The sequence below is a fragment of the Podarcis tiliguerta genome (assembly GCF_965153285.1).
Source record: "Podarcis tiliguerta genome assembly, chromosome: 5".
NCBI classification, from domain to species: Eukaryota; Metazoa; Chordata; class Lepidosauria; order Squamata; family Lacertidae; genus Podarcis; species Podarcis tiliguerta.
The window spans coordinates 17,910,323-17,930,438 of NC_139538.1; the positions used below are offsets into that span (position 1 = coordinate 17,910,323).

The 20,116-nt window shown below is 42.2% G+C and overlaps 1 protein-coding gene across 1 annotated transcript in view; it reads left to right on the top strand.

Moving 5' to 3' along the window:
* Positions 1-16,428, top strand: part of SI (sucrase-isomaltase) — a 125,214-nt gene extending 108,786 nt beyond the window's left edge. The window contains exons 78-94 of the mRNA XM_083441793.1: positions 811-939; positions 2,344-2,454; positions 2,648-2,710; positions 3,215-3,331; positions 4,006-4,090; positions 5,204-5,342; positions 5,691-5,824; positions 6,259-6,293; positions 6,391-6,507; positions 7,715-7,863; positions 9,145-9,229; positions 9,327-9,383; positions 10,654-10,778; positions 11,295-11,383; positions 11,948-11,997; positions 12,525-12,689; positions 15,815-16,428. Coding sequence (XP_083297919.1) covers positions 811-939; positions 2,344-2,454; positions 2,648-2,710; positions 3,215-3,331; positions 4,006-4,090; positions 5,204-5,342; positions 5,691-5,824; positions 6,259-6,293; positions 6,391-6,507; positions 7,715-7,863; positions 9,145-9,229; positions 9,327-9,383; positions 10,654-10,778; positions 11,295-11,383; positions 11,948-11,997; positions 12,525-12,689; positions 15,815-15,892 — 1,728 coding nt within the window. The 3' untranslated portion in view covers positions 15,893-16,428. The remainder of the gene's footprint in view (positions 1-810; positions 940-2,343; positions 2,455-2,647; positions 2,711-3,214; positions 3,332-4,005; positions 4,091-5,203; positions 5,343-5,690; positions 5,825-6,258; positions 6,294-6,390; positions 6,508-7,714; positions 7,864-9,144; positions 9,230-9,326; positions 9,384-10,653; positions 10,779-11,294; positions 11,384-11,947; positions 11,998-12,524; positions 12,690-15,814) is intronic.
* The last annotated feature ends 3,688 nt before the right edge of the window (positions 16,429-20,116 follow it).

Genomic DNA, 20,116 nt, shown 5'->3' on the forward strand with positions numbered 1-20,116 from the left:
TTCAAAATGATTTAGAAAATCGGGAATATATAAGTCCCAACTGAGTTCTGTATGAGACATTACCCAAAGTTCTATGCAGACAAAACCAAGGGAGGAAGAAAGAGTGGAGGAAAGAGGCACAGACCTAATTTGTATGGTTAAGGTCAGCAAAGAAACAGTTTTGCCCTTCTCTATCCCAGTGATATCTCAAAGTGAAAACCATTTAAAAAATATTTTAAAAAGCAATAAAACATTCTCAGAAATTTTAAGATTTGCATTTTTAGGTGTATGTGTCTTAGCTATGGCTCAGTTTGTGAAGTGGCCCTTCAACTTTCCTAATGTCATTTAGACATGCTTGAAATTGAACCTGGTGGCTTTGCTTTTTGCCTTGTAGTTTTGAATTTTAATAGTTAATAAAACAACAACAAAAAGTGGGGGCTAAATTGTTTGGTCCAATCCCTAGAATACATGATAATCTTATCAAAAATATGATCTATGATACTGATGTATCTATGACACATCTGTTTGCCCCTTTCACCCTATGCATGCTGTAGATGTACGCTGAAAGAATCTTGGGTATTTATTTAATTAAATTAATTTATATACTGCCCTATACCTAAAGGTCTCAGGGCGGTTCACAGAATCAAGTATGCTTCTGGATATATGGATCTGAACTTGAACATTCTTAACTGTATTGAGGCATATTTGATATTGAAAGTCCATGCTTTCTGTGTTTTGCATCTTGAACATGTTGAGATTATTTTAAATTAATCATCTCCAGGTCTTCAGTTTATTTTTCACACATGTCTTTACTGTTTTATTTTAACACAGGATGTCCAATATACAGACATTGATTACATGGAACGGAAGCTAGACTTCACACTTGGCAAAAACTTCTCTGACCTTCCAGCTTTTGTTGATCGAATAAAATCGGAGGGTTCAAGGTACATCATCATCCTGGTGAGTAATGGTTAATCATTCTTGAGATACCATTGTGGAATGCTGGTAGCATGCATTATTGGTCCAGTGCCTCAATGTACACCCAAGCTATGTACCTGTTCCTTTAGGGGAAGTGCAACCCCACTAGAACAGGCAGTCTGCTCAATTACTCAACCCTGGGAACTGTCTCTTCCCAGCACTTCTGTCTCAACATGATTCAGTTTCAGTTTATTGGTTCTCATGAAGCCCATCATTGCCTCAAAGGCACCAATCCAACTTCTGCACAATCTCTCCTGATCAGTAGCAGCCCATGGGGTTTGCTGGAGTTGAATGCCCCCCCCCCCATTTGTGGTTGTGGGGGGACGTGGGGCCAGGAGGTTTGAGCCTACATGGTACACAGGTGGAGCCAATCCAGTGCTCTGCCAGTGTCTCTACCTAGTCCTAACCAGCTTTTGTTTGCTTTATCTAATAAAATCAGTATGTTCAAGGCTCATTGCCATCCTGCTTAGTTCTTCAAGCTTTCTTGAGCTATCATTATGCACTTTGGATAATATGCAGTTTTCATTGTGCTCTGTTGGATAGTTTGCGTTACCAGTCCTGGCAATATAATAACCATGGTTCTGGATCAGACCCAGGGTCCATTTGCACCAGTATCTCATTTCCAACCATGGACGGCCAGATAGCTTCAGGAGTCATCAAGGCAATAGCTTTCACCTACACATTGTTCCCCAGGATCTGATAAACAGAGAGGCGATGCCCCTCAAAACTTATCAGAGTGAAATATATAAACTATGCAAAAGCTGAATAAGGAACTCCTTCTATATAATCCCTTGAAATAACTGGGTGAGAACTTGCTCTGGGTTTCCCTTCCATCAGATGTCATGCTGCTATCCACAGATAATCTTGTTTTTGTGCCGAGGGCCTTCTGGCGGTTCCCTCATTGCGAGAAGCAAAGCTACAGGGAACCAGGCAGAGGGCCTTCTCGGTAGTGGCGCCCGCCCTGTGGAACGCTCTCCCATCAGATGTCTAAACGATAAACAACTACCTGACATTCAGAAGACATCTTAAGGCAGCCCTGTTCAGGGAAGTTTTTAATGTATGATATTTTAGTGTTTTTTGGTTTCTATGGAAGCCGCCCAGAGTGGCTGGGGAAACCCAGCCAGATGGGCGGGGTACAAATAATAAATTATTATTATTATTATTATTATTATTATTATTATTATTATTATTGATTCTCTACCACAAAGAGTTCCATTAGCATCACTTACTGGATTCTTTCAGAAACTCAGACTGAAAACCTGCATCCTCCAAGAAGGTTGGGAGGTGCGGAAGAAGTCATGTCATATACAGAGCAGAATGAATGAATGAGTGGGAAGCATTAGCACTGCTCATTTAATGTAACAGTAATTTTCGATTTTCCTTTAGGATCCAGCCATATCAGGCAATGAAACTGAACCATATAACACCTTCACAAGTGGTGTTCAGGAGGATGTTTTTATCAAATGGATCAACAGTTCAGACATTGCATGGGCAAAGGTATTGTTGCAAAATGTCATTGCCTTACTTGTTGCAACCCAAATTCAATTTGATGAAAAGCATAGTTTGCCCCTATGCACCCTCCTACCCAGCCTAAATGGAGTCACTCTTCATTAAATAAAAGCATAGATTGTTTCCAAATGCATACAAGAATTCAGCGCATCTAACTCTACATTTCTTCCTTTCCCACAAGGTGTGGCCGGATTATCCCAATGTAACAGTCGATGAAAATGCAAGTTTGGAAGTTCAACTGGAGGTACTTAAAAAAAACCAAACCCCCCAAAACCCCAAACCCAGTTTCCTCAATTAACTCTCAATGGTTACAGAAAATCTCAGTCCTGATCATTTCTTTTTCAAAACCTCCTGTGGCCCATGACAATAATGGCACATGCCCACAACAGGGTTCTTTGATTGAATTTATTCTTTAGAGTTTAAAGTATATCGTTTGTCAAAGCAGAGAAGTGCAGTGCACTAACTGGAGTTACTTAATTTGCCAGGCTTCCTCCCAGTCATCTTAGGTGAAGTGTTTGCTGTGGGGGGGGGGGGTCCAGTGTGAATTTCACTGCCTAGAGTTGCCTGTTTGGCACCAGTTTTCAAAGCAGTTTTCTCCCAGCTTTCTCACGTAATATTTGAACACACTGTCAATTGCTTTATTTTTATATTTGTATTCTGCTTTGTTTTGCAAAGCCCCTTGGAATCTTTGTGAAAGGGGTGGTATGGAAATATTTTAATTTTCTTCCTTGCTCTGTGTTTTTGTCAGCTGTACCGGGCTTATGTCGCTTTCCCAGATTTCTTGCGCAGCTCCACATCGCAGTGGTGGCAAAGAGAGCTAGTGGACTATCATGCCAATGTCCTCAAATACGATGGGCTGTGGACTGTAAGTATCACATACTGAGAGTTTTCCTTGCTGCCTCTCAGTCCAAGGTCTCGATATCCCCATTCAGAAATGGCTGAGTCTGCTGCTCCATTCGGTCCTGCCATTCCCAGATGGGGTTAGCATTGCTCCTAAGTAGCACAGCCTCACCATTTATTGAAAGCATTCTTATATGACTTTCACACTCATGGAGAATCCTGGGATCTGTAGTTTGTTAAGGGTGCCAGAAGATGTAGGACTTTTCCCCTAGCGTGCATTAAGCTTGGAAAGTGATTGTCCCACCCATCAGAAATATACTCTCCTTCCAACCCAGGAGGGTGTAGCTCTTCCCCTCTCCTTTTCAGTTGACCTGGCACATCCCAGAGCAGTATGAGTAGCCATTGGGAAGAAAAAAAAATCACAAGGTTTCTCAGCACACTACTGCACAGCAAGGAAGAGGGAGAAGGAAAGAATCAGGCTTGTTTCTTAATGTCCACCAACATGCAACTAATATTCTTCCCACTGGACAGAAAAGTGCAGCTAACTGGGGGTGTATGGTTTAGAGAATGCAAACTAGGAGGGTGGTGTTTGAGGTGAGCATTTGTGAATTTCTGCTGTGAGCTGAAGCTTGGAGATGCTCACCAGCATTTACAAAATGTGCTATTTTTTATATTTTGGAATTTCAAATTATATTTTAGGACATGAATGAACCATCCAACTTCATTGATGGAGCTGTTGGTGGCTGCAGGGATCAAGACTTAAACAAACCTCCCTATATGCCAGGTAAGAGTAGTTCTTAAAACACATAGGTTCCCTTGGATCAGTGAGACTTAAATTAGGAATAATAACCTTGTCCCATGGCTTTCCATTCATTCATTTAATACTCACTACAAGATTTGAGACTACATCTTGCTAACTTAGAATTGTGTTATTCAAACACCAAAAAATTGCTCGGCTGCTTTACATCTAGTTTCATGTAACATATTTGTTGATTTGTCACCTCTGTACTTCCCTTCAAACAGCACCAGAAACTATACATTTGTTCTAATATTTCATTTCAAAAATAAATTCCTCCTTGTAAGGTTATCTATTCTGAACCTTTATAATAACTCCCATTAAACATCTAGGTAAAGGTAAAGGGACCCCTGACTATTAGGTCCAGTCATGACCGACTCTGGGGTTGCGGTGCTCATCTCGCTTTATTGGCCTAGGGAGCTGGCGTACAGCTTCCGGGTCATGTGGCCAGCATGACTAAGCCGCTTCTGGCGAGCCAGAGCAGCACACAGAAATGCCGTTTACCTTCCTGCTGGAGTGGTACCTATTTATCTACTTGCACTTTGAAGTGCTTTCGAACTGTTAGGTGGGCAGGAGCAGGGACCGAGCAACGGGAGCTCACCCCGTCACGGGGATTCGAACTGCCGACCTTCTGATTAGCAAGTCCTAGGCTCTGTGGTTTAACCCACAGCACCACCCTCATCCCCATTGAACATCTAAATAAATATTATTTAATAATTCTTCCACACAACTGCAGACCCCCTTACTGATTGCCTTGACATACAGATGAGATCCTCTAGGTTCTCATAGTTTGTGGAGTCTGCATGTCTCTTGTCTGCCAATAGAAGAGAGCCTATCTCTTATGTAAGAGTCCATTTAAACTGGAAAACCAATATGGATGCAAGAGTCAAGCTGAATTAATGGTGCTGTCTGTTGCAAATGACTATCCAGCCCTGGACATAAGAGGGAAGGCAATAATATATGTGGAAATGTTGCCCTAGACATTTTTGCTGCAGCAGCCTGGACTCTATATATCCTTCGTTCTAAGAGAAAATTAACATGTCCTATTCCCTTTGAAAATGGCCCACCTCATTGTGTGGTCTTACCCTGTCTCCTCATTAGCCTTGGTTTTAAGAGAACGAGGACTGGATCTTGTGACGCTGTGCATGGATACTGAACAACGTCTCTCTGACGGAACACCTGTGAGGCACTATGATGTACATAACCTGTACGGATGGTCTCAAGCAGAACCAACTTACTAGTAAGATGTTTCCCCTGTTTCATATTCTGGAAATCCTGCTTTCTTTACACAAGATGGTGTTGTGACAGTAAAGGTGTGCCACACCTCACGTTCTGCAATTTTTTGCTAGCATTTTTTCACCAACATTATCCCTTGCACTCTTGCGGTGGCAAAATGGTAGTCCATGTGAAATTGATGTTGTCCATTGATGCCACAACTCACCCTTTAGATTGCTATAGGTTATTGTGGGGAGGAGCAGGGAAAGTTGCAGCCGCCGCTTTGAAATCCAAACCGAGTGGAATCTTTAAGTAGCATAATAATTCAGCATGAAACACTATATTCACGCGTGCCTTTTTATCTTCCTATTAGTGGTATGCGCAACGCCACAAAGGAACGTGGGATCATTATTACCCGTTCAACTTATCCCTCCAGTGGACGATGGGTAGGACATTGGCTTGGTGATAACTATGCAAGATGGGATCAGCTTACAAAATCTGTGATTGGTAAGGAGAATCTTCGACGTTATCCAATGTTTGCCACAGAAATGTCTGCTCTGCGGTTTGTTTGTTTTTTAGTAAGGGGATGGAATCTTAATTGGAGTGGTGGCTCCCAGTATCTGCCCCTTGTATCATGTTACCGGCAATGTCCTCACCTGTGTCTGGACTCAACCATAATGGGGTGTGTTTTGGTGTCCCACCAGTGTGTCCAGGGCAAGCTATCTACACTGTCACCCCTTTCCTCCAAGTTCCTGAGCCAATGGGGATGATTTAAACTATTCACTATTTCCATGATTTCCATCTGGCCACACAAACCGTTGTACTTGCAGCAGAAACCGGAGACATTATATTAGCATTCAAAAAGGATCCTGAGAGCATTGGTCACTTCTTTTAAAGAGACAGGTTGCTCAAGAAAATCCCATTGTGCTTCCTTTTGACAGGTATCATGGAGTTCAGCCTCTTTGGAATCTCCTATGTAAGTTCTGCTCCTGGATCAAAGTCTTTGAAACACTTTTGAATAATCTAGTGTGGCAGAGATCATTCTAACAACATTCCCCTTTCCATGCTTCCAGACTGGTGCTGACATCTGTGGCTTCTTCAATGACACAACCTATGAAATGTGTGCCCGATGGATGGAACTTGGAGCCTTCTACACCTTCTCAAGAAATCATAATGTGATGGGAACTAGGGTGCGTCTACCTGTTTTGGCAGTGTGTTGCATGCAGTAGTAAAGCGACTGTAATACTGTTGGTAATCTAAAAATGTATGGTTAGTTGCTGGTTTAGACACTCACTCCTCTTCCGATTTCCTACTCCGATTTTCATTCCTCCCTGATGAAAATAGAGCAGTGAGCTGTTCTGGATGCTGTGTAGCCATGAATTCTCAGCCCTGAATTTTCTCAACCCTGCAATGATGAGTGGACATGTGAAGGGAAGAGCTATGTTGCTCAAAATTGCAATAAAAACCAGACTGATTCTCTGCCTCCTTGCTACTCACTCTTCAACATTACATATTGGCTGTGGTTCTGTGTGTATCCCTGTTTCCCCAAAAATTGCAGTTATCTGGTACCTGCCATGTCTTATCAGGAATGCTGCTCCACAGAATGGGGCAGCCACACTAAAAGCCCTGCTCTGAGTTATGCCCAAAGTGGGAGGGTTTTAGGCCATTGCAAAATGTGAAAAGGTTTGGTGTGACGGTATTGTAGACCTGCGTAACTTCCCTGGCTCTGCCTCTGCTCCCAGCACTGATATAACATGCATCTGTACGTGTCTGATGTGCCACAGGAGGCACAACAAATCCGTCCCCACTCACTGCCAGCAGTCAGGGGAGCACACACATGTGTCTAGAAACACAGATTTCCCTAGTGGTTTACACAAACACAACCTATGGGTAGTTTGGAGGGAATAATGACCCTGGGTCAGTGATGGGTGCATCGCTTCGAAGGCTTACTCAGAACAGGTTTCAGAAAGTGGAGTTGTTTCAAAGGCTGAAAGATAGAAGTATAATCTATATTAATTAATTCCCAAAGGATGTTCCATTTAATATTTCATTTACCTTGTATTTTGTTCCAAAGGCAGTTGATAGAAGGATTTCTTTACTATATGTTTCACCCAGGTAGAGATTAGCATCCAAAATAGCTTTCAACTTTCCTGCCCCATACCCAGGCTGCAGCAAGACTCAGACTAAATCTACAAAATGCAGCCAGTTTCTTATGCTATTCTGTTTTACTCAACATATGTTGCCTGCCCTGTATTCTCTTATATGTAATGATGTGACTTTTCTATGGAAATTTGAAAGCCTTTTGATTGATGCTTACTGGGATTTTCTTCAAGGGAAGGGGGGGAGAACAGGGCAAGATATTCTGCAGCCTGAATGAATTTCTTATCTCTTTTACAGAGGCAAGATCCTGTCTCCTTTGATGAAAGATTTGTAAATATATCAAGGGATGTGCTCAGCATACGCTACAGATTGCTACCCTATCTCTACACATTGATGCATAATGCCCATGTCAACGGCGACACTGTTGCCCGTCCTTTGCTGCATGAGTAAGTGTTAAGTGACAACACGCTATGGGGGATACTGTTGTGAAAATTTGTCATGGGCTCAACAAACCAATTCATCTTCCCCACCAAGTCAGAAAATATCTCAGGTTATGTTTTAGCATAATTATTGCTTTGGACCCCTTGCTACAAGCCTTTAGAGTTTAAACCATGGGTAGGCAAACTAAGGCCCAGGGGTTGGATCAGGCCCAATCACCGTCTAAATCCGGCCTGTGGATCAGTGTGTTTTTACATGTGTAGAATGTGTCCTTTTATTTAAAATGCATCTCTGGGTTATTTGTGGGGCATAGGAATTCATTCATGTTTCCCCCCCCCTTCAAAATATAGTCTGGCCCCCCACAAAGTCTGAGGGACAGTGGACTGGCCCCTGCTGAAAAAGTTTGCTGACCCCTGCTTTAAACCTACACATTGCGTTCTTCCATATCCCCAAACATCGCCAGAAGCATCAGTTAGGGATGAGGGAGAAATTACGATTCAATTCACATTTAACAGTGATCACACCTAATTTGCACTTTGTGAGACTCTTCCAGTATTGACAGGTTCCTCCAAAATCTGTGGAGGCAAAAGGGATATAAAGCTACTACCTTGCTTCCCCCTTGAACCTACAGGCCAGCCCAAACTGTTTCAAGATCACCACCAAATACTCAGTCAACCACCAAGAATTCTCTGTTTTTTTGGCAGAAGCATTGCTGGGTAGAACAAAAAGAAGTTCACTCAGGTGCTTAAAAAAGTCTTTCAATGCTGGAACTAAACAGCTTGATGATAACATCTGGCAACACAGCAAGGTTTCTTCCTATCTTTGGGAGAAAAGTGAGCTACGGTTTTTAACATTCACCTTGTAGATGGATGCAAATTACTACTTTTTTTTTAAAAAAAGTGAAATTAAGAAACTCACTTTCTCTCCCATATCCCTGAGCAGACCTCCCCCTCCCCCCTCCCCTAGAATTAGGCTGTTGGCATTTTTAGAAGTCATGTACAATAACTTGTGCCATCCATCTAGTGAGCTTGCCAAGCTTCAGTGAAATGAATAGTTTTGGGAAGTAAACCTGACTGAGGACTGGTACCAAGACTTGACTCTTTATTTTTGAAAATCAGCTGAAATAGCTACTCTGCATCCCAGTCGGATGTCTCGTTACATCGAGAAGTCCATTTTTAAAAACAAAAAAACAAAATTGGGCAATGTTTTAGAACTGGAATTGATTTATTATGTCCTGAGACTGCCAGTCTGATAAGATGAAATAACCATGGTTTACCATGTTTCTTCAGGTTTGTGGATGACAAAACAACATGGGACATCTACAAACAATTTTTATGGGGCCCAGCATTTCTCATCAGCCCAGTACTTGACCAAGTAAGCCATTAAATAATAGTGTCACTTATAAACGGAACGTGTGTGCATGCTATTTTCTGCTTTGTCTTCATTTTACACTCCTCTCTTTAAATTCTAGGGTGCTGTGACAGTACATGCTTATATACCAGATGCCCGGTGGTATGATTATCACACGGTAAGCAGCTTAATAAATCTTGTCAAGAGTAACTTCAAATCAGGTGATACCTGCAAGTTAGATGCAAGTTAAAAATGTCCTATCCAATCAAGTTAGTTCCTTCCAGGCACTGGGCCAGATATTAACTAACCTGTTCCACTAGCAGAAGTTCGCTCAAGTATTTGCAATTGCTCAAGAGGGATTCCCCCCCCCCTCTCTTCCCCCCAAGGCAGCCCCTGCGCCTCTTCCAAGTCAGCTCTGGGGTAGGGTGGGTGCTTGGGAGAACTTCCAGAAGGGAGAGGCAAGATTGTTCTGTCGGCAGATAAAAATGGTTTTGCTGATGGAACAATCTCCTTAGCGCTTTGTTGAACTCAACTAGCAGGCTAATTTCTACAGATCATTTCAAGGATACATAGGGGCAGTGCTTTTTTAAAAAAAAAATGTTTAGGGGTACTCTCATTTTGACTCGAGAAAATCACCATTTTATAGTTCAAATCAGGGAAAATAGATGCAGTAGTACAAAGAACATTACCTCATGTTACATAGCTGACAGCCCACAGTCACTTCCACATTGACATGAGGTTGTGTGCACTAACATCTTCCTACTCATATTGAAATACTGTCCCTCAATGAAGCCAAACTTTCGTCAGTAAAACACCACACATCCACATTTCACACTGCTTCACACATTAAACGCTCGCTTCCGTCTGAGACTCAGGAAGCACCAGAAAAGGAAATGAGGCCGCCATCGAGGGTAGCAATGGAACTGAGGATTCACCATGCTAGAGAAGAAACTCTATCTATCTATCTATCTATCTATCTATCTATCTATCTATCTAGCCACACACTTTTTTAAAAAATAGTTTCTTCAAAATAGATTCACAAAATGTTTAGGGGTATGCATCCCCCTGCATCCCCCAAGAAAAAAAGCACTGCATAGGTGACACAGTCAAAGTTCAATATCTTGAGGAATATAATTGCACGTTCCTCTTTCGAACCATATCTTTAATGCTCAACTGGTGCCCATCCTTTACAAAGTGGGGAATAGAGGGTTTGGTTTTGAATGGAAGCCCAGTGAAGGACAGGAAGACATAAGAAGAGCCTGCTAGATTTGGTGAATGTTTCATCTAATCCAGCATTGTGTTCTCACAGTGGCCAACCAGATGCCCATGGGGAATATTTTCCAGCTTAAACAGAGGACAGAATTTCCCTGTTTGTAAAATTCGCAGAGAAGGAGAAAATCTGATAGGTTCGACAGCACCATTTCAAAGTTCTGCTTTTATGGTTGTAGGGGAAATATATCGGAGTGCGAAGACAATTCCAGGACTTAGATGCACCTTTGGAGCATATAAATCTTCATATCCGGGGTGGCTACATCATCCCCTGGCAAGAGCCTGATATTACTACCAATGCCAGGTGAGTACAATTTCTCATGGAATGAACTTGAATTTTATGCAGACTTGATTCCGCTTTAGCAGTAGCTGAATGGTTGATCTTAGGTGATCAGCCATTCAGCTACTGGCCAACCAGCTGACTTGTCAGAAATGGACCTTCAGTGTGTGCCTGCAGATCTTTCTCGCTTTCACAGTAAATGGGAAGTTCCTTAAGTTAGGTAGGGAGATTCATGGGCACACAGGAGCCCAACACCCACCCAAGAGGTTTCTTGGACAGTCTTCAGAATTCTCATAGAATTACTGAGTTGGGAAAGGACCTTGGAAGTCAATCAGTCCAACCCCCTTCTCCATGCAGGATGCCTAGGAACAACACAGGAACATAGGAAGCTGCCTTATATCAAGTCAGACCATTGGTCCATCCAGTCCAGTGCTGTCTAAACTGTGGCCCTTGCCCTTTGCAGCTACAAATCAAATCAAATCAGATCGGTAGGCATTTCCTAAGGAATGTTTTTTACTTCTTTTCTTGTACTTTTTCTAGCCGGAAGAACCCTCTGGGGCTCACTGTTGCTTTGGATGATAATGGCAATTCCCGAGGAGAACTTTACTGGGATGATGGAATTACAATTGGTAAGTGCCTTGCCAGATTTGGTGACTACAGTGGTACCTCATGTTGCGAACTGTCCCCCTTATGAATTCTTCCGGTTACGCACTCTGCTAACCCGGAAGTAGATGCCCCTTGTTGGAAACTTTGCCCCGGGATGCAAAGAGAAATCGCACTCCAGCAGCACGGCAGCAGTGGGAGGCGCCATTAGTGAAAGCGCACCTCATGTTACGAGCGGTTTCTGGTTACGAACAGACCTCCGGAACAGATTAAGTTCACAACCAGAGGTGCCACTGTAATTTATTATGTATGAACTTGGTACCCCATCCTTCTTCATTAGATTATGGGGTGCTGCTATCTCATTTTATTCTCACAGGACAAAAATTTAGTGAAAGAAAGTGACTAGCCCAAATTATCCAATGAAATGTGTGTCAAATTGGGTTATGAACCCGTTCCAATATGCTACTGCCCATTCTGTCTCTTGTTCCCCCATCAACCTGCTTTGTCCATCAATGTGCAAACTCTCGAACTTAGTTTACTATTCTGAGAAACTATAGTAATATATATTTATACATATATTTATTTTGCAGATGCATATGAAACTGCCAACTACTACTTTTCAACATTTCAAGTAACGCAGGTAGGCTTATTAACCTATCCAATTAATTTAAGAAAAGATGCATATTCGTTGTAACAACAAATACATTTTTGCACTCAAGTTTTTCATTCCTCCTTCATACCTTTCCTTATAAAACAATTTCAAATAATTCAAACATGCACATAAAGCGTATCTCCACAATGCATCTCTCCATTGTAGAATGTTGGCCTGGATTCAGAGATTCCCAGGCTGACAATATACAACCAGAGGAGATTTAACAGAGACTTGTGTCACACATTTTATGTGAACATGCCAAAAACAGCTCTTTGGACCTCAGTCATTGCTCAGAGATGATGTGAAAGATTTGTCTGTAGTGCTTGATAGGTTTCATGCATAAATGTCATCACCTGACGTGCAGCCTTTGCAAGCTGAAGATAAATGTGTGAACTTCGGGCTACTTGCACATGTGCAGGTGGTTGAGTTAGAAGTTGGAGAGTGCTGATGGAATCTGTCTGGAGCATTTAGGGTCCATTTATTTAAAATACAGCCTCTTTTTCTCAATTTTTCAGAATACATTGAATGTCACTGTGGTCCACAACAAGCTACCTGATGCCCTTGTCTTAAGAATGGGCTATCTGCACGTCTGGGGAGTCACATCCTTAGTTACAAGTGTTACTGTTACTTATGATGGGCAAACAGAACCAGCTACCCTAGAATATGATTCAGCAAACCAGGTAAGTCCAAAAATACTGGAATTACAGTGGTACTTGAGGTTACATACGCTTCAGGTTACATACGCTTCAGGTTACAGACTCCGCTAACCCAGAAATCATGCTTCAGGTTAAGAACTTTGCTTCAGGATGAGAACAGAAATCGCGCACCAGCAGCGCAGCGGCAGCAGGAGGCCCCATTAGCTAAAGTTGGTGCTTCAGGTTAAGAACGGACCTCCGGAACGAATTAAGTACTTAACCTGAGGTACCACTGTATTAGTGAAAACATTTTTTTCCTATTCATGTTGCTTACATTTCCAGTCCTCTAAAATGAACACAGTATTCCTTTCCACTTTATATTCTAAGATTTTCTTATCACCCGGTATGAGAACAAAATATGCATACAGGCTCATAATAAAGATTTCAAATTTCTAAATCCAAACTTGAAGAGATGCTAACATCTGACACAAATGGCACCACTGTGCCTAAGAAATGTCTGTATATTTTGGTGCGTAGTGGGCACATGCTTCTTGAAGGTGAAGGCATGCACTGGTATACTGGCGACCTATACAGAAGGGGCGGGGAGTATTTTCCCCCAGGTTGAGGGCCACATTCCTTGATTTGGGAGTGATGAGGAGGAGTGTGGCCTGGCGTGATGACGTAGTCTTTGAAAACTCCTGAGGGGAGATTTGGTGGGAGGCATCTGGCCTCCAAGCTTGAGGTCTCCTCCTGCTGATATACAGAATATTAGTGTGCTTAATCCAACTTGGCACCTTTCATGAAGCTGCTTATACAGGGTCTATGAATAACCTCCTCTCCTGGTTTTGGCACCGTAGCATAAAACTTGATAGATGGGGCTGGGGCAGAGATCCTTGAGGAAAAAACTGGAATACAATATAGTACACAAAGGAGATGGAGGAAATTGCATCATTTCCACATCTCTGACAATTGTGTAGATTTGCAAAATAGTCTGAAACCACCGGCAAGCACATCTTGTGCATCTACGACATGCAGAGAAGAATGTACAGATTCTCCTATGTCATTAGATTCCAGGGACCCTTGGTTTGGTACCACAGTGTAACCAGGGGACACATAGGAAAGATACCCTCTGATGCTGTGGACTGAGAACCATCCTTTCCTTCCTCAATCATCATTGCGGCTACTTTGCTTTCTCCCCTCCCATCCAGCCCGGTAAACAAAGGATAGAAATCAATGTCACACTCTTCCAGTTGTTCCATCTGCATAAGCATTTCAGCTTGTCATACGGGACAAGCCTTGCTACCTCCCTCCGCAGTTGGGACCCTCTCAAAGCCAGTTTTGAGGGAGGAGAGGGGGGTATGAAGAAGTCCTTGTGCAGAGCTTCTGCTGGTTAGGTGAATCTTCTTCATCTCCTGCTGCCACATTAGTTCTGCTTCCACCGAGACCCCAGTGTAAAAGTGGTCGGCACCATTCCAAGCAATAGGCCTAATTGCCAGTTCTCCTGCAAGTAAATTCATCAAAATCCTGCATTTATATCCTCCTGCTTTACTTCCATTTTGCATTTTTGTTTGCTTTCCTTTCATGTCCTGCATTTCCCAATATTATCACTCAGCTAATTGCTGCTCAGTGCAACAGAACTTCCCGGGAAACAGGCATTAGTCATCTCTATAAGCCTGCTCCTTCTTCTTGCAGCTCTCATTTTCTGCCTCTAATAAAATGCATCTCACATTGGGCTAATCTCTCCCTGCTCTTCCTTTTCTCATTTTCACTGCCAGCCTCCTTCCTTCTTCTGCTGACCTTCTGCTGCTATCAGTCTGGAGAAAATGCTTTCAAGTTTCTGCTTCCTCCATCTCTTTCCCACCAGCTTTGGAAAGCTAAAATATTTTCATGCCACATGTCCATGCAGTAATTTAAAAGGTATCTTATCTTTCCCGGCCCTCTTCTTTTTTCTATAACAAGAGATGTTTTTAAATGAAATTGAGATTATCCACCATACTATAGTGATAGCTAAATCTCTCTCTTTTCACACCTCACATTTGGAATTGGAAGCAAGTGCTTAGTATGGGGAGAGATCCTAAGTTCTGACTTTGAGAACTTTTTTCTGGCACTCTGTTTCCAAGAGGTTTAATTAAAGCTAAACATTTATTTGGGTTACAATGTCCTGTTTTCAACTTGAATAGAACCATTTCTTCTCTTTTGTTTAACTTTTGATCATCTGCCTACCTTTGAACTTTTGGATGACTACCCATTCCTTATTATCTTTGTCCCATTTCTCTCTTCACACTTGCATAACTTTACCTTATAGAACAGAATTCTTCCCAAATCAGTCAGGATGTCCCCCCCCCCAGCTTTTCTTTGCATCGTCTTTTCTAATTTAGAGCAGTGTTCTGCTGTACAGACCTATTAGTTTTCAGTGACAATTATCAGGGGAATTGTGGGAGGGGGACACACATATTTTGAGCCCAAGCTATGTTTCTCACAATTCAGCTATGATTCATCATCATCATTTTTAAAAGCTGCCCCTATGTGGCTTATCACTGATTGGGGAATAAAAGATGGGAAACACAACAGTCTTTTTTTTACAATGAAAGCAGCCAAGTTCCCTTCCTCTAATTCAGAAAAAATTGCCAGCAGTGTAGTTCTAATTACTTAAACATGTTTGGGTATGAGGTTTTGACTAATATGCACATTTTTTGGAACAGAGTTTTCACGAATAGAATGAATCTTTGCATACTGTTTTCACAAATTTTGTGCACATTTTATGCTAGTTGATGCATTTATGTACACACTACTTTTGCTGGAATCGTGCATTGCAAACTTTGGAGAGGTGCACATTTTGAAGACAGCTGTGTTTTCACTTGCATATTGAGAAGTGCGAATTAGGTGGTTTTCTCATTCAAATACAAATAATATCAAAATTCTCCCCCATCTTTAGAACATCCAGTGCAAAGTAGAAAGAATGTGCTTTCCAACAAGCATGAGATCTTTTGTGTTGCATTTTATAATAATACCTGCATGTATTTGCAGTGAGTGTCATTTTGCAAATGGGTTTCAAAATCCTTCTGAGAGACTGGTATTGCTTTCACAAATCAGGCATCTGTGGTTGTAAGAATTTCTCAAAATAGCACTGAATTAACCCACCCACCCCTCTTTTAATCTCTCCTTTTCAGATACTAAAAGTGGATCTCACCAGCAAAGATTACCTCATTCATAAATTAGCCCAGGTCAGATGGGTGACAAGCACTTAACTGTCTGCAGAAAACATGCTCCATGAGAACCTCGCCGTGGCTCTAATGAATGTGTATTGTAATATATTTTAAAAACTGTGTTTTGTTATGTTAGCAGTAAGCAAATGAAGGAAACGGGTGGGACCGAACTGTAGTTAAAATAGAATAAGGCATTTTCATTTTTTAAGACAAACAAACCATTTTTGTTGTATCTGTCAACTCCAGAATACTGCTTTCGGCCTTTAAAATGAGAAGGGATGTTTATTTCACTGAAATGCAGGGGCAGGGGATAAATTTGTAAAATAGGCAGTTGAATGTATTTAATATATATATATCAATTATAGCAGTACAATCTGTATGTCAGGAATCACATTTTTGGTCTGTTTTGCAAAGGAGTTAAAATGCCAGTATGATGCCTAACATGATGAACTATGCAATTGTAGTTTATTATGATGTTTATAAATATCTCTGCAAGAGTGTGTGATAAAATGCAACAGAGCATTATTATTATTTTGTAAATTATACTAATGTGACAATAAAACTCCACCGACAATGTACATAGTTGCACGTTTAGATTTTGTGTGTGCGTGTGCACATTTGTAAAGACTTTAGTAGTGTCACTAAGACTTGGATTTTCCAGCCAATAATACCTCACTTTCAAGCTTCATATACTTCTGAAGCTCAGTTTCTAATCAGAGCTATGGATTATTCGCCCTTCCTCCCAGTCCCTAGATCTCCTCTCACCTATCCAGCAACTTCTAACCACATGCTCCCACCTCACTTATGGGACTGGTACGATGGTGGTTCTGTGACAACAATTGGGGGCAGAATAGGAGACAGGTCTTCTCCCAACCCACCCACCTACACCTGTGTTGCAATAGTGGCAAGACATATCAGGGAAGTATTTCTTCACCTCACTGTTCAGTACTAGGTCCTCAGAAATTCTTGGGAAATGCAGTTTCATTACACAGCCCATCAACATTGTACAATGTGGATGGAGATCTCTTTTGGCTGACCTGCATACATGGTTCATGATCCAGCGCATGGTTCTCGATGAGGAACGCTGCTTACGTGCTTGGATCTGCCAGGGGTTCTTTAGATGTAATTCTTGCATTGCATCTAGATGACCATTTGGTTCCTTCCAAGTCTGCAGTTCCATTTTTCTATGAACTTCTTAGAGCATCTGCTGCACACCTAACACTGAATCACTACTAATGAAATGGGTCTTGTGCTCACTTTAAAATAATAGAATGTTTATAGATTTGTTTGAATTGATTTCCTGTGGGCTCAGGGTAGATTTCATCAATTCCTTTTTTTAAAAATGCAAAAACTTACATCGCTAAAGGGATCAAAATCTTGGTAACTGAAGACCGAAGGGAATCAAGGACACTCCCACTCTCCAAAAATGAAAAGGAGAAAATAAGTGGTTTGATATTTACTTCTGATTCTAGAGCTCAAAGCACACTTCAGACTTCATTTTGTGATTTAAAGCTCCATGCATGACCCCCCACTTTTGCGCTGGTGCTTCCCCCATGAAAACGCGCTTGTTACTGCTTAATTGGAGCAAATGGCAGTATGAAGAAAACCTGAATTCCCATTTGTTCCAATTCAGCATTAAAGAGCAGGTTTTCCCAGGGAAAGCATTGGGGGCTAAAAGGGGAAAGACATGACAATGTAAAGTGTGGACCTGTTTCTAAAGGCACCAAAGGGTGTCTGGGTGGTCCCTCAAGACATCTGCAGCCAATGACCTCTATGACTGCATGGGGAATGTGAACCTTGGTCCCCCCATTTTGCATACACACCATGCATTTAAAGCACCCACCCACCCAGGAAGCCTAATTTACCCCTCGCAGAGCTACATTTCCTGCACCCTTAACAAACTACAGCTCCCATTAATCTTTTGGAGGGGTGCACTATAAATCTATGGTGTGCAATTAACCTTAGTAGGACACTCTGATCCCTGCATAGCAAAGCATGGAATGCATGTGATCAACAGTGGTGGGGTTCTCCCAACTCCCCCCCCCCCAGTTTTTTAATTCACACCTTGGATGCATCACAAGGCAAATTCTTGCTTCATCTCTGCCTTCCATCAGCCACCATATCTCAAGATAGAGGGGTGCCTCTATAAAATGTGGCAGACGAGTGTAGAAAACAGTCATAACCTTCCCCCCCCCCATAAAATTCTAAACAGAGAGCAATTAGTTCAGACAGAAAATGCTTTGAGAGAGATACTTCCACAAGATTTCACTTGAGATATAAATATCAAAGAGCAATGGGCAATTATGGAGATATTATGTTATCATTAAAGGCATTTCTCAAAGAGATTATTATTAATGCCCAAACAATTGCACTGTCAGACTTCAGAGTCGAGAAGATTATTTTAAAAGACAATATAACTTACAAAATAGGGGCAAGTGAGAAAGAAGGTTGGCCAGACAACTGTATTGAAAGAGATTAATAAAGAGATTTCTCCAAGACTGCTAGTAAAATCAAAGGGAAAGATGACTACAGAATTGAGGGAGATTAAAACATGTGCTGTGAGTGATTGTGGTTAGATAAAAGAAAATGGACATAGAAAACCCCAACTGGCCGCAATCTTAACTTTCTGCCCTCATGTCAATTTGATTATGACTTTTGATTAACCAAGGAGATCTGTCAGCTTTTTAAAACCTAACGGCTCTTGAGGCCTTACATACTTTCATACATGAACCCATTCAGGTAGCCTTAGTTTTATGCTGGATGCTGGCTCAACTTAACTCCACCAGAAACCCATGGGGACAGGCAATACTTTCAAGTGGATCTGGAGTGAACCTGTCAGATAAAGGTGGTGCAAACCAGCCATGCATGGTAGTCCACTTGACAAACCACCTGATTTTATTGCGTGACTACTGCACACAATCCATGGCTGCTGGATTGTATCAGCGGTGGACATTGGGCTCTCAAATGGCAGTGCTGCCCTGTGCAACACTAAAATTTTGTTCCCTCTACAGGGTGGTGCCCAGTGTGGCCACATTGGTCACAATACCGTAAAACCGTTCCTGACTGCATTCAATGTGGTGAGTCACAACTTGTGAAGGTCTTCTCTTGAAACAGCAAAATGTCCTCAGCTGGCTATTGTTTAGGGTTGCCACATTTCAGAAAGTGAAATTCCAGACACAAAAGTTGAGTTAGGGTTTTTTTGTGGGGGGGGGGGGAGTTAAGTTGTTGAACCTCTTAAGAAGTTTCTGAGCTATTTTTAAGTAAATTTGCCAAAACTGGATTTTCCCGGATATTTCAACAAATTCTGCATGAATCCTGTCTATGTCCAGGAAATCCTGGACATATGGCAAGCCTACTATTGTTAAAAGCATCCGCATGACTGGAACAAACTGCCATCTGGCTTATCTCTTCCCAGAAATGGTTGCTTTCCCTTTTGGGGTGGGTGATCGTTGGGGCCTGACATGGCTCCTCGGGACCCGGGGGGAGAGCTATCCCTCCCTCCTTTGTGGCTGACCATTGGCTTCAGCTTCAGCTGCAGCTGGCTGCAAGGGACGTCGGGATTGCCTGCCCAAATTGCTAGTTTAAATTGTCCAGTCATGGTCTTCTAAGCTGGCAGGGCTTCAGCAGAAGACCAGAGGGAACAAGGCTTCCCTCTGGTCCTCTGCCTCTGCTCAACCTGGCTGCATCAAACAGAGCAGTGACATGAGGAGGCCCCATCCAGGGGCCTGGCTGGGAGCACAACTCAGTAGAAGCAGAAATGCTTTATATGCAGAAGGCCCCAAATACAGTCCTAGTGTTGGTGCTGACCTTTAAAGCCCTAAACGGCCTTGGTCCAGTATACCTGAAGGAGCGTCTCCACCTCCATCTTTCTGCCTGGAAACTGAAGTCCAGCTCTGAGGGCCTTCTGGAGGTTCCCTCACTGCGAGAAGCCAAGTTACAGGAAACCAGGCAGAGGGCCTTCTCGGTACTGGCGCCCTCCCTATGGAATGCCCTCCCACCAGATGTCAAAGAGAACAACAACTACCAGACTTTTAGAAGACATCTGAAGGCAGCATTGTTTAAGGAAGCTTTTAATGTTTGATGTATTACAGTATTTTAATATTTTGTTCCCCAGAGTGGCTGGGGAAGCCCAGCCAGATGGGCGGGATATAAATAATAAATTATTATTATTATTACTAGGCATCTTCTGGTGAGGTGGGTAAAGATCCTTCTCTGAAACCCTGGAGTGCCTTTGCTAGTCTTGTGTAAACTGACTTAGATGGACCA